This window comes from Argentina anserina, chromosome 2 (assembly GCF_933775445.1).
Source record: "Argentina anserina chromosome 2, drPotAnse1.1, whole genome shotgun sequence".
Lineage (NCBI taxonomy): Eukaryota > Viridiplantae > Streptophyta > Magnoliopsida > Rosales > Rosaceae > Argentina > Argentina anserina.
The window spans coordinates 13,391,618-13,405,918 of NC_065873.1; the positions used below are offsets into that span (position 1 = coordinate 13,391,618).

Sequence of the window (14,301 nt, forward strand, 5' to 3'; positions counted from 1 at the left end):
GAGCCTTAGCCTGAGGCTCAAAAATGTGCTTACTTGAGAATGGAAGAATGTTACGTTTTCATCTCCAAAATTCCCTCAAGAAATAGATACAGGTGCCAAAAATGGCATGCGTTTTTTTGATGTGGAGTATGCATCAAGGTCAACTCTGATAATACAACGTCATAGACGTTCATTAAAACACTTGAAGTGTGTCCCATAGAATTCGTTATTTTTGGGATCTTTTGTCAGCAAATAGTGCTACTTTAGAGTAATGAATTTCAACTCAAATAAATGAGTACGTAGACCTTGGGATTATCGTTTATAGGCATGAGTTTAAGAAAACTCAAACATTCAAACAACAGTCGCGATGACGACGCATCCATGAGAAACGAGGGTTGTATTGGTTTCGAATAAACGAAACTATTCAAGTATGTAACCGGAATTAGAAGGGTTGTGATGTATATGGTCACAAAATAATCGATGCATATCGGCGATTCTCATGATCGCACCCAAAACAGCGGTGCACTCAGGCGACCACACGAGATCGATATCTTCCTTTTTAAATAATAACGTGACTCCCCATGGCCGTCACACGAAAAACATCGACCAAGAGGGGAATCATATCCCTCTTTGGTCTCATCGGCGTTATAAGAAAGGCCGGAAAAGAAGACATGAAAAAGGCTAATAGCGCCCGATAATTTATATATATATATATATATATATCTTCAAAAGCAGCAACTTTAAGAAAAACATACTTGTTGGTCTGCCAAATAGACCGCATATAAGTAAATTGCTCTGCAAATCGATCGTCATGCATGAAGTTGCTTGTTGAATTCCTTTTCGATCTTCGTCCGATGACATAAAAATCTTGGGAGGATACGATCGAAATCGTATGTAGATGGCAAAAGTATCGTCCATCTTGGAATGAATGTCATCACCATAGTACGACGAGTGATCACTTTTCCTATGCAAGCACGTGAAACATAGTTAGAAAACGAAAACGTGCAAATAAACGATTTAATAAGCAATAGGAAAAGAAAAAGGAAAAAAGAGAAATAGTTTAAAGGCCCAAAATGGTAGAGAAAACGGAAGTAGCTTCTCTTAAGCGAAGAGTTTGCTTGTGCAGTTTGCGTTCCTTGCGTATATATGTGGGAGGAGCAATTTTGAATCCTCTGATGCGGGGTCTTGCGCGGCAAAAAGATGTTTTTGCGGAGCGAATGCGGAGGAGACCCTGCGGGGCTGCAGGGGCAGCAGGGGGGTCGCGAGCGGGGCTGTAGGGGTCGCGAGCGTGCGTGCAGGGGCTGCAGGGTAGAAACTGCGTGCGGGGCTGGCTGCGTGCGGGGCTGCGTGCGTGCGTGCAGGGGCAGCGAGCAGGGCCTGCAGTGGCTGCGATGCGGGGGCTGTAGGGGTCGCGTGCAGGAGCTGCAGGGCAGCAAGGGGGTCTCAGGGGCTGCGCCAACGAGGAACGCCGACGGGAAGATGCCGGAGGCCGGAGACGACGGCGGTCGGCGGCGGAGAAGAGAAAAAATTTCTAGAGCTCTAAAAATTTAGGGTTTTTGAGCAACGTGTTGATAACGTGTTTCAGGATGAAATAATTGTATATTATTGAATGATATGGGGGCCTATATATAGGCATTACAAAACCACAATCCCGTAGGATTCGGAGTCCTAATCTATTACGGAGATGTTAATCTATCTCATAACAGGAAACCTATTAGGCTAAGACACACATAATGGTAGAATAATAATTCCTCCAGAACACAACTATCGTTTTTAGATAAAAAAAAATAAATAAATAAAGAAAACACAGGCTACTTAAACTGAAACCCAAGTCGCTCATTTTACCAACTTTTCCTCTTTACTCTTTCTCTCTCTCTCTCTCTCTCAACTCTCTCATCTCCTCCCTCTGCCGTTTTCAAAAGAAATGGACTCCACCAGCCACAACAGCTTCACCTCACCCACCTCCTCCTCAAACGACATTGACCAGATGCCGGAGACTCCCCACCGCGGCGGCTCCTACCACCGCCGCGCCCACTCCGACTTCTCCTCCTTCCGCCTCCCCAACTTCGACGACCTCCTCCTCTTCGACCCCTCCGACCTCGACCTCTCCTCCTTCCCCTCTCCCCTCCCTCCACGTGGCACCGCAGCCACCACCACCCCCGCCACCTCCAACTCCGCCGCCGTCCCGATGCCGATCGACGATTCCGACGACTCCTCCTCCTCCCGCCCCAGGCCGAGCTCCTCCGCCACCGCCGCCCACTGCCGCAGCCTCTCCGTCGACTCTGACTTCTTCGACGGCCTCGGATTCTCCTCCGACGCCGCTCCCGCCAAGGAAGTCGTCGGCGGTAAGAGGCCCGGCGGCGGCCACCACCGGCATAGCAACTCCATGGACGGCTCCTTTGACTCTGAGCTCTCTCTCGATGGTCTCAAGAAGTCCATAACTCCTGATAAGCTTGCTGAGCTCTCTCTGATTGACCCTAAGAGAGCCAAAAGGTTCCTCCTTTCTTTCCTTTTTAGGAATTTTTAGGTTTCTAATTTTCGTAAATTTTCGCAGTATTGAATATAATTTGATGCGTTTGTTAAGAATCAATAGTTTATATAATTTTCCTGAAACATTGGACCGTTTTGTTTTGTTGATATAATTTTAGTGGAATTAGAAATTGAGCTTTTTAATTTGTTTTTGTTTTTGTGGTGTGTGTAGGATCTTAGCTAATAGGCAATCCGCGGCGAGGTCCAAGGAGAGGAAGGTGAGATATGCAAATGAGCTGGAGAGGAAGGTGCAGACGCTTCAGACAGAGGCAACCACTCTATCGGCACAGGTCACACTGTTACAGGTAATACCCAAGACTTTGACTTTATTAGGTTAGTAGAATAAGGGAGTATGAATTGGGCTTAGAGTATTTGGTACTACTTGCTAATTGAATGGAACCCACTGTTTGGCTCGTTATGTGTCTTCTTTGCAATAATGGAAATTTCTGGTTTGCAACGATCATTGTGAAGTTAATAACTTTGTTTGTTTTTGGGGGCGTGTTTAGTTTCTGAGCATGGTTGGTATCTTTTCCAATGTTATTTGCGTCTGTTTCTTGTTCTCCACTTGTTAATATGTTAATCCTTTGTTGCTAAAATAAAGTGGCTTTGAAAACAAGTGAAAATGACATGCATACAAGTCTTCAAATATTATAAGGTAACACAACTAATACCAGTCCTAGGTGTATGCCAGCGTTTGTATAGAGACCAGTGTTCTAGGTTTTAAATGAGACCCAAAATTTAACCAATGCTGTGTCTTAACTTCATGGCACTAGTAAAAAAAGGCATAATAATCATTACAGGATATTCCTAGAAAACCAATTACATGCTAGGTCTTAGTGTCTGATATATTCATATATATAGGACCCCCTTCTATGTTTTTATGCAGCCTGATTGTGTTAGATGATAACTCGAGATTGACAAGGGCCAAAGTGGTTTAGGTGGGGCTGTTCTTTTGCGTGTCTTAGTTGGACCAATATCAGTCTAGCATTCCAGGTCTGGAACTCCCAACCACTAACAGAAAAGACCCCAAATACTAATCTTCGAAACTGGCATGTTAGTGCAGAAAACAAATAATAAGAAAAAACAACTGGCATGCTAATTTGTTATATCAGTGGGTCTTATGGGCAATGTGGCACAACAGCCACTCTCAAAGACCTTCTCTAGCTGGACTGGGGAATACTGAGTAGGGCATATTGTGTAATTTGCACATCTAGGTCGAAAGTGTTTGGAGTTCAATATCATCTTTAACCTTTATCACTACGAAGTCACAAGCTCACCTAGTTATGATAGGTTATAACTTCAATACCTTATTTGTTTAAGAGCGTGACATCGTGTATTTTAACGTTTTGTTAAAGCATTAATACAATTCTTAAGCGTCTTTTTTCTCTTAACATTAATATATGTGTTTAAGAAGTTACATCGTGTACGTTGATGTATCATCAAAGCTTTTAATGCAATTCTTAATAAGCATCTTTTTGCTCTGAGCACAATTCTGTAAAAAACTGATTTGAAAGTCTCTTTCTCGGTTTCTCCCCTTCTGAGCTCTCCCTTCCATTTCTTCTGGCCAATCCATTGAAGATTTTAGAGTTTGATGTGACAAATGGATTTGAGATTTTCATTTGAATCTACTGACATGGAAACTTCGTTTCTCAGTTTCTTGTTGCTGAATTCACTGAATCTACTTACATACAATAGTATCTATTAAATATCTGATATTCTGATTATAAGTCTATATGTATCCAAGCCATATCTAGATCTAACAACTTGATGCAACCCACAAGCCTTGTATTGATGCTAGACTGTACAAGTTTCCTCCAATGATTATACTTTACTATTGTAGTATTTGTTAAATATCTGTATTCTGTTTATAAGTCTGGATGTATCCAAGCCATATCTAGATATAACATTTGCTTGATGCAACCATAAGCCTCGTAATTCTTCAGACTTCTTGGATATGGTAGAAAGTTTGTTTGTCATAGCTTAGTTTCAGTGTGTCGAAGGTAGGTGCATATTCAGATCTATATACTGTAATATATGCATGCGGAGTGTAATTTATCAATATTCTGAAACATTACTTCCAAACACCTACCTCATGATATAAATTTTAATTTGCCACGAGATTGGATGTATGTGTCTCCTTAAGTTATAGGCCGGCTCTTAGGTACTTGCTCTCTATGGCAGGAAAGTACTGCAAGTTCTCTCACTGTCAGCTGGCTGATTAGTTGTTTGGAAACTCAGATCGTGTTGTGTCAATGTTCATGCTTTTATGCTGGTTAAAGTCACCATAAGAACATAAGAAGACAAATCATAAAGGAAAGGTTACAATAAATACAAAGTACATTGATGTTTATGTATCTTATATTTGATGCAGAGAGACACTACTGCAATAACTGCTGAGAATAAGGAGCTCAAAATTCGGCTACAGGCTATGGAGCAACAAGCACAACTGATAGATGGTAATGCTTTGCTATAGTATGTTTATCTGTAGGTGGCTTATAGAATTGGAGTGGTGAACCATGTCTTCAAAACACATGCAGCTTTCATGTTTAATTTAGCTTATCTCCAGAAGTTATACCATTTTGGCTTATTTATTTCTTTATTTGATACCTACAGCCTTGAATGAAAAATTAAAGGAGGAAGTGGAACGGCTTAAGATTGAAACCAATCAAATCCCCCATGGTAATGGAAACCTTTTCTACAGAGGACTCCCCCCTCAATATGCGACATCCCAGTCTGCCTTGCATAATCAGCTTGGAGGTAGCCAGGGCCAGCAGCAGCAGCAGCTTCACATGCTTCACAATCAGAACGTCAATGGACAACCTCGCCCAAGTTTCATGGACTTCAACCAGAGAGCGTAGAACCTCTATATCTAGCCATTAACAAAAGGAGTTCAGTAATGTTGTAGTATTTAGAGGAGGGTGGGTAGTTAATCACATTTAGCTTGTTGTATATACTACATACAGATGTATATGTATGTGGTACAGGCAAAGGCTGTGTAGATTTGTTGCTCGGATCAGAACCACATTACACAGTTTCCTGTATCAATTATTACTTTTAGGATTAGAGTTCTTTAGAGCAAAAGATTTGCAACACCTGTTCTGTATTCTATCGAACCATGCAAACCTTCAGGTTCCTTCATGCTAATATGCCTACGAGTATTCCCAGTACAGCTTACAGTTTGGATTGTTTGTTTGTGCCTGTCTTTTCTTTTCAGTTTTCGAATTATTCGATGCTTATAGTGAGCAAATGTCCAAGTCATGTCATTATTGCGGTGGGTGTGTAGGTGTATAAGAGAAGCATTAGAAAACTAACTGGGTCGTCATCATGTTTTAGTTTATGTTCTTGATTAATCATGGAGATGGAGAATATCACATGTCAGTTAGAGTCTGCATGACGTTTACCGCCGTAGTGCAGGTCCCTGTTGAAAATAATGTTCAACCAAGTTTTCTTTTCATTATATTGCCTGATGGATTTGTCTAAAGGAAAAGGACCCGGATCCTCTCCTAAGCTTCTTCCCAAGCTGAGCTACCTAAGCTTTGAAAAAGACACTGGGTGCAATTCGGTGTATGAAAGTTGTGCAAATGGTGTCCCAATGATCTGCAGGCCGTTTTCGGGGATCATCGAATGACGGGGCGGTTGGTAGAGGAAGAATGGGGTATCGGAATGATTTACCCAATAGCATACTTGTGCTCTTTCTCCTCAATGAATTGAAGTTTTCTGCTCTCCCTAGCCTGCAACTCATGATCCACCTAAGACATCAAAAAGCATAATGATTAGACCTAATAGAATGGGTTCCACTGCTTAGCATATACAAAACAGTCCAAGATTAAGGAAACTACATTTTAAAGTGTTTCTTATATTTGAATATTGGTCCGGTTTAAGGGACAGTATTTTACACAAATTTTAACACAGTTATTTAGCAATTAGATCTAATTAGGTTTAATGGTCATAATTAATTTCCTACATGATGTGGCAAATGACATGGAATTGATTTTGTTTCTTAGCCAAAAAATAAATAAACATAATCAAACTTCTTCAAATCAAAATAAAAACTAAAAAAGAATCTTCAATTCCAATCGAATATAAAGGAGGAGCATCAATCGATCTTTGCTGGGAAATCTTGAATAAAATTGCTCCGCCTACGTTTACTTGAAGCTCGTGTATGGGTTCTGTATCTTTTATTTCCCTTTCTACTCAAATTGAAATTGCATGATAATATGAGATCTTGAGAGAGCAAATGACACAAATCTCAAATTGTATTATATGAGATTCTCAAAGACGATGGTACTAGGAATTGGGTTTGATGTATAATTCACCTCATAACAACAATGGTTTTGGAACTTTTGGTCAATCTCATAGATATCAAAACCACCCCTCAACTAAACATTATGCTTTACATGATACGCCCCAAATTTTTTACAATTCGTTGCTATTATAGTTTTATCTTTTATTCAGAACAAGAGTCGTACTAAGTATGACGACTCTAAAAGTTGACTTTTCGATGCATAAGTTTTCCAAGGAAACTTCATTCATGAAAGTTGTAGGGTTTGATAGGAGCATTTTGTGCGACGTTCTTAACATGTTTTTACCTCAATTTGTACTTTGCTTAGCCCTTATTGTTGTACTATTGAGTCATTGAGTCGTAGTAAGAGTCGTGAGCGGTATTGGATGCATTTTTGTGCTTACATGAGTTAAAACGCATAATTAGTTTAGAGTTCTAGGTTGACTAGGAATCCTTGTTAGGTTTTGAAACTAATTATCTCTTACTTATGATTTTATTTTCTTATTTTCAGATTGGATTGAAGAGATAATTAAAGAAAAAAAGATGGAGCCAAGTCATGCAACAATTAAATAAAAGATGATCATTAAAGGCATAAAACATGGCATGTTTTAGGGATTAAAGCATGGCATGCTTTAGGGAATAAAACTTTCCATGATTTAAGGGATTAAAACATGACATTATTATAGGAAGAAAGAAGCAATTTCAAACCCTCAATATTTCCTCTATATATACATGGCTTCACCTCTCAAATATGATCACTTCTCATTAGCATTCAAGAGCCAAAACTCTCTCAAAATACCACCATAAATTTCCCTCACAAATTAGCCAAGCCGTCCACCCCAAAACTATCATCATCTCCACCGAGTTTTACTATTGAAGACACACCTCTAAGGTTTCTACAACGTGTGATTCTCGCAACTCATCTTCATGGCTTCGTCTATTTGTGTTAATCTACAATTCTTTGTCTATGAAGATTGTAAGTTGTTATTTATGTGGAAATATTGGTTTTGTATTTGTTTTAGAATTTTCAGATTGTATTTGATATTTTTTTAGACTATATCGAATTTATGTTCTTATAATTATTGAAGTTTGTATTTCTATTGTTGTGTTCTCATCATCTTTCTCATACTTTTAGATAATTTTCAGATATGTGCATATGAATTTAGTGCTTGGATGCAGTCCCTAAAATTATGTTTGAGTGCTAGATTCATCAACCATATTGACACATATCGAATCATGCCCTAAGTAGGTTCGGTTTGTGTTGATTAAAAGTGGTAAAAAATTATGGAAATTTACATGTGAAACCATGGTGGGTGACGCTACACATGAAACATGTCTCCAACAAAGATTTGGTGCTTAAATGTAATCTTGTTTGATTTCTACTCTAAGTGTTATTGAATTCGATTGCATGCAAATTTAGATTAGGCCCTAAGTCAATCTAAATGTTAATTGAAATCTTGCATGATTAGATGATCCCCTAAGGCTCTAATTGTATTGGTGTCTAAAAAGTATGTAATTGGTCGAATTAGAATGCATGATAGGTTCGAACTTGTAATTATGTGGTGTAATGGTAAATTTAGTTTAAGTTTGTTAAAGAGAAGTCGATCATGTAAATAGTAATTTAGGTTTTTTTTAGTAGTTAATAATCAATCTCAAACCCCCCATTATTTTTTAACACTAAAAGTTTAGAGTTCCCTTCAATTCCCCGGAAAGAACGATCTCTGCTTATTCTATACTAACGATGATGTTTTACAGGGTTTATTATAGACGTTTTAATTAACGCTCTATCAGGGTTCGTCGATACGAATTCGTGGATACGCGGCACGCCTAAATCGGAGTTCGATGAAAACGTTACAAATCAAGAAGTGTTTTGGGTATTTTTGAATTTACATCTAATGGTAATTGAGCATGAATTCTATGGTCAACTACTGACTGTGTAAACGAGAATGTAATTACATAATAATGGTGGCAAGTGGGTTCCTTTAAATATGTGGAGACCCAAAAAACCTATTAACTTGATATACAATCATATCTTCATCCAACATAATGAAAAACGTGAGTTTATTCAGAGCATTGAGGTGCACTTGTACCAACTTAAATGAACGGTCAGATTTCATTAAGTATAGATTTTTTTTTAAATATATATATATATTTATTTTATTTGCAGTTCCAAAACAATTCCTATGTGGGGTTCGAAGGCAAACTCAGCAGAGTAAAACTCCTCAATGCTCCACGATGGTACACCCTTGCATACCGAAGTGAAGGGGGCAGTTCAGAAACCGGGCATCAGGGTATCCCCAAGGCTGAAGGTAATTCCTTCAGCATGTGGCTAATCCCTGACGGGACCCATGTGAAATGGTTACAACCCGGTAGTCTAGAAACCGGTTAGAAATCAAATGTCACTGGCCTCACTGCCGAAACCGGTTGAAAAGGCATCGAACCGGCCAGAATACTCGCCGGACATCAGTGACCACTTGTGTCGAGCGGTTCACCATGTTCCAGGTCTGAAAATTCCCTCAAATTTTGTGCGTATGTAGCCTTGGATGTGAGAAATCAGTGGCCAAAAGTAGCATCTCAATAGCCAACCAAAAAGTCAGTGAACCGGTTCGCACAATGACAAGTCTGCAATTTGTAAATTCTAAAATATTAGGCCTTTTCAACTTTTGTCATTGTTTTGGGTGCTCAATAACATCTAAGTGTTATGGTTTGAGTTTAACCATGTTATATGTATCACCACAATATATTTTATCTTCAAAGTGAATCATGATAAGTCAATTTCGGCTTCCATCTTATCTCACATTCTCTTTAGCGTAGGAGGGTCTATATCACTCTTAAATTTTGTTAAAGAATAGGCTTAGAGATTGAACATAGTCAATGAAAGATCATATATAGAGGGGGCTTATGCATTTATTAACGCATAGATTACATCTCCATTACTTTGGAGGAATTTTATTGATCCGTTTAACTTCTTTGTTTAAAAGAATAGCCTAAACGAGTCATTGATTCATTATTCTGAATAGAGTATCGTGAAAAATATAATTCACACTACTTCGAGTCATGAGACGCGCTACATTATTTGAAGCGATACATAAAAACTCTTCCAAAATGAGTTTGTAGGTGATAAACAATATTGGCACAAAGATTGTCTTCAAGTAGCTTATCGTCTCACCAATTTTTATGTAGACAACGTAGACAACTACTATGAAAAAAACCATTCATAAGTTCAATTGCTCTCTTGATGCATAAAAACATGTGACTTAAATCATAATGTCATAATACATTTAAACTTGAGCATTTAAACCGCTCGTGATTCTATGTGATGATCTAGTCATCGTAGTCACAGTGTATTAAAATATTAAATCCATTAATAGTTTTCTTTTAGCTATGCACTTAACGTCTCTTTATAATATTCATAAACAAGAATATAGAGACAAGTAGTGAGACGACTCGTCCCAAAACTAACGTAATTACGCACTACAATCCCGTTTAAAACTAGTACACCGCTATCTAATCTAAAATAATTGCGGCTGCACCCAAACCTTGTTTGGGCTGCCTACGTACCCTCTACGAGGGATCAAGCCATTCGTAGTTCAACTTAATTTGTAGTTCGAGCATAAATATTTCAAACCAACACATTCCACAAGCCACTGTCTCTCTCAAGCCAAAATCGTTTCTTCTCGTGCTCAATGTTTTATGTCATTTCCAAGTGGTTACAATATCAATATCGCAATTGTAGTTCATGTCTTTTACCAAACCAAAGAACCAATGCTACTCTACAACTATAGAAGCAACTCTCAATCTTAACCCACACCTTCAACAATGTAGTAGGAAACTCTCTGCTACCACAGTTTCCCACCGCAGTAATCATTCTATCTACTATCCAAATCTTGTCAACATTGGTCACAACTCTCAATATCCAACTATATATGGACCACACTGCCAGTTTACAAACAGACGCAAAAGGGGTAAGAATTGTTACCTCCACCAAGTTATGCTACTAACCAGTTGCCACCCCTCTTTTTAAAGCCTGCTGCAAGCCCGAAATTCATCCTAGGAAAAGGAAGGACATGGAGCTTGGTAGAGCTCGAAACTCACCGGATTCCTCATGAACACGTCGACTGTTCTCCTCTTGATTTCATGGGAATCGATCCCAAAATTCACGTGCTATAAGGGGGTTTTGTAGAGGAGAAAGAGATGAAAATTTTGGTGGTGGTTTCAAGGCCAGGGCCAGTCGGACGACGGCGGCGCACTGTGGGGACACTCGGCGGTCTTCTGGGTTTCCCATAGGAGAAGAGAATTGGGGCAAGAAGGATAAAAAATGAGTAAAGGGGAAGAGAGAAAATGAGGCTCCCCCCCCTTCGGCCTGGGATTGGGCCCTTTATGTGGAATCTGGATAGACGGTCCGGATCTTGCGATCTAACTTCAACGGCCAAGATTTAAAAATAGGAATAAAGAATTTCTGAAAATAAATTCTCAAAAATACCTCCAAGCCTTTTTGATTCATAACTTTTTCCTACGAACTCCAATTTAGGCGTACCGCATGTCCACAAATTCGTATCGACGAGCCTTACAACTTTCACGAATGAAGTTTTCTCGAAAAAGTTACGTATCGAAAAGTCAACTCTTAGAGTCGTCACACTTAGTACGACTCTCGTTCCGAGTAAAAGATTAAACTATTATCGCCACGAATCGTAAAAGATTCGGGTCGTAACAAGTAGTCTTAGATCAAGAAAAATAAACATCACAATATAAAGCTCGGCAAGTGCACTAAAGTAGTCTCAAATAACCGCCTAACGTTACTTAAGGGTTTTAGACCCATAACGTCATTCACGAGTGATTTTGACATGCGAATATCATGCATATATACCATAGATCCAAATATAAGGATCGATGTTGCCTAAACATACCCAAAAAGGGTTGCCGGTGTTAAAAAATAGAGCCAAAAAAAGCTAGGAGTTTGTGAGGAGGCCGTGCGGGGGGCTATGCAGGGTAGGGTTCGTCAACGGGCTGGGCTCGGCCCGGCCCATAAGTGACGGGCCCGGGCCGGGTCTTAATAAATTTAAATAAGTGGCGGGCCGGGCCGGGTTGGGTATTTTCACAAATACGAATATCCAAGCCCGCCCACCTAAAACGGGCTTTTGCGGACCGGGCCTTGCGGGCTTGTATTAGAAAAAAAAATAATACTCTAATTTAAGGGTTTAAAACAATAAAAGAATTATTAGAAAACATTCTAAAAAAGGTCACAAATAAATTTTAGTTTCGAAATATTGTCGATCGACACCAATAGATGTGATTGATATATATATTGAGGGACCTTGTAAACATTTCATCCAATTCAGATCTCGTTTAACTGTCGGAATTTTCAATCAATAAAAAGAATAGGCGTTTTCACATAATAAAACCCTATTGACCGGGGCTTTGCCAAATGGTTTTTCTCGTTTCGATATGTAAACGATCGGTGACAAAAATTAGGTGATTTCAGATATGTAAACATCTTTCTGCATTCGCATCTTGGTAATGGGTCCCCCCTTAGGGCATATTAGTGTTTCTTTTAGTTTACGGGAAATTTCGACAGTCAAACGAGGTCCGAATTGGATGAAATTTTAAAATAATCATTAAATATATATACTAATCACATCGGATGGTGTCGATCGATTCCGAGAAGTTTTCTTCATATAGTCGCTTCATAATGTGATAGTTTTCTTATAAACATAATTTCTATGTTATAATACATTAGTTGACACTTTGGCGATCGACAACTCCAATTTAAAATATGGTCGATTGACACTAGTAGATGTGATTTGTATATATATTTAGGGAACCCATAAAAATTTCGTCCGTTATGGACATGATTAGACCGTTCGTACTAACGGTCAACTAAAAAAGAGGCGTTTTGACATATTTAAACCCCATTGATCGGGGCTTACCAAATAGATTTCTTCAGTTCGACCGCGCACGATAGGTAATAAAAATTAGGTGATTTCCTATATGCAAACGGCTTTCAGCATTCGCATATTTGTAATAGGTCATCGCTTATGGCATATTAGTGGTGTTTTCGATTTATCGAAAATTCCGACGGTCAAACGAAGTCCGAATTTGATGAAATTTTGACAGGGTCACTAAATATATATACCAATCACATCGGCTAGTATCAATCGATTCCAATAAGTTTCCTTCATATAGTCACTTCATAATGTGATAGTTTTATTATAAACCTAATATAAAAGGTTATAATACATTAGTGGACACTTCGGCGATCGACAACTCCAGTTCGAAATAGGGTCGATCGACACCAATAGATGTGATCTGTATATATTTTTAGGAAATCCGTAAAAATTTCGTGCTTTTTGGACATGGTTTGACCGTTCGTACCAACGGTTAACTAAAAAAGAGGCGTTTTGACATATTGAAACCCCATTGATCGGGGCTTTGCCAAATAGATTTCTTCAGTTCGACCGCGCATGATAGGTAACAAAAATTAGGTGATTTTATATATGCGAAAGACTTTCAGCCTTCGCATATTTGGTAATTGGTCTTCCCGTATGACATATTAGAGTTGTTTTCGGTTTACCGGAAATTCTGACGGTCAAACGAGTTCCGAATTGGATGAAATTTTTACAAGGTCACTAAATATATATACCGATCATATCGACTGGTGTCGATCGATCCCGCGAAGTTTCCTTCATATAGTTGCTTTATAATGTAATAGTTATATTCTAAACCTAATAAAATATGTATGTATAATATTTTATTATTTGGAGGGCTTTTACGGGCTTTTGGCAGGCCAGACCCACAGGCCGAGCCGAGTTTCACACCTCTAATTTAAGCCCGGCCCTCTACCCAAGGAAGCGGGCTTTGGCGGGGTTTCTCGCGGGCCGGACCGGGCCGGGCCGGGTAAAAGCCCGTCGGGCTTACGGACATCCGCATGCTTTTCGGATCCGCGGGCTAAATGATGTGGCCTAGTGTAGGGGCTGAGGGGGGGGGGGGAGGGGGAGAGGCCATGCAGGTGGGTTGCTGGATGCCTAGGGGCCGAGATAAGAGCTCGACCAATTTTGGATGCCATTAGGGGTAAAACAGGGCGGCGGACTGAACATCTTGGCGATACTGCCAAGGCCGTAACTCGCGAACCTGTTATAGTTTGCCACTCCCCTAATCTTGTAAGAGCGTTAGTTCAATTCGAACTTTATAAAAAACAACACCATATTTTGAAATGGTGGGATCTAAAGTGCATTACATGGCTAACAAAGCATTAGTTTAGGTACCATTTGGGTAGTTTTAAAAATCCAGGTACCAAAATGTGCATTGAGGCATAATTCAGGTACCATTTGAGGATTTTTCCCTATAATGAGGTAACTTTGTGTTGAAATAGGAATATTTTAAAATGTTTCATTGAAATGGATAAAAAAATGGGTCAAGTCTTATATTAATAAAGACAGAAGAATATTAGAATGATTTAAGTTTTTGAAGTGCCAAAATTACCCTTAGTTTATCTAGATCTACTTAATTCTTTA

At 39.2% G+C, this 14,301-nt stretch overlaps 1 protein-coding gene across 1 annotated transcript; it reads left to right on the plus strand.

The window, feature by feature from the left end:
* The first annotated feature begins 1,846 nt into the window (after positions 1-1,846).
* On the plus strand, positions 1,847-5,675 carry LOC126782351 (transcription factor VIP1). The gene is made up of 4 exons (XM_050507577.1): positions 1,847-2,472; positions 2,681-2,813; positions 4,880-4,964; positions 5,122-5,675. Exons 1-4 carry the CDS (start codon positions 1,904-1,906, stop codon positions 5,364-5,366), a joined length of 1,032 nt encoding a protein of 343 aa, XP_050363534.1. The 5' UTR covers positions 1,847-1,903; the 3' UTR covers positions 5,367-5,675.
* The last annotated feature ends 8,626 nt before the right edge of the window (positions 5,676-14,301 follow it).

Bases quoted from the DNA above. Each gene is read 5' to 3' on its own strand.
- LOC126782351 (XM_050507577.1), top strand. From the start codon at position 1,904: ATGGACTCCACCAGCCACAACAGCTTCACCTCACCCACCTCCTCCTCA. The intron at 2,473-2,680 runs GTTCCTCCTTTC...TGGTGTGTGTAG, and splicing joins GACCCTAAGAGAGCCAAAAG to GATCTTAGCTAATAGGCAAT. The intron at 4,965-5,121 runs GTAATGCTTTGC...TGATACCTACAG, and splicing joins ACAAGCACAACTGATAGATG to CCTTGAATGAAAAATTAAAG.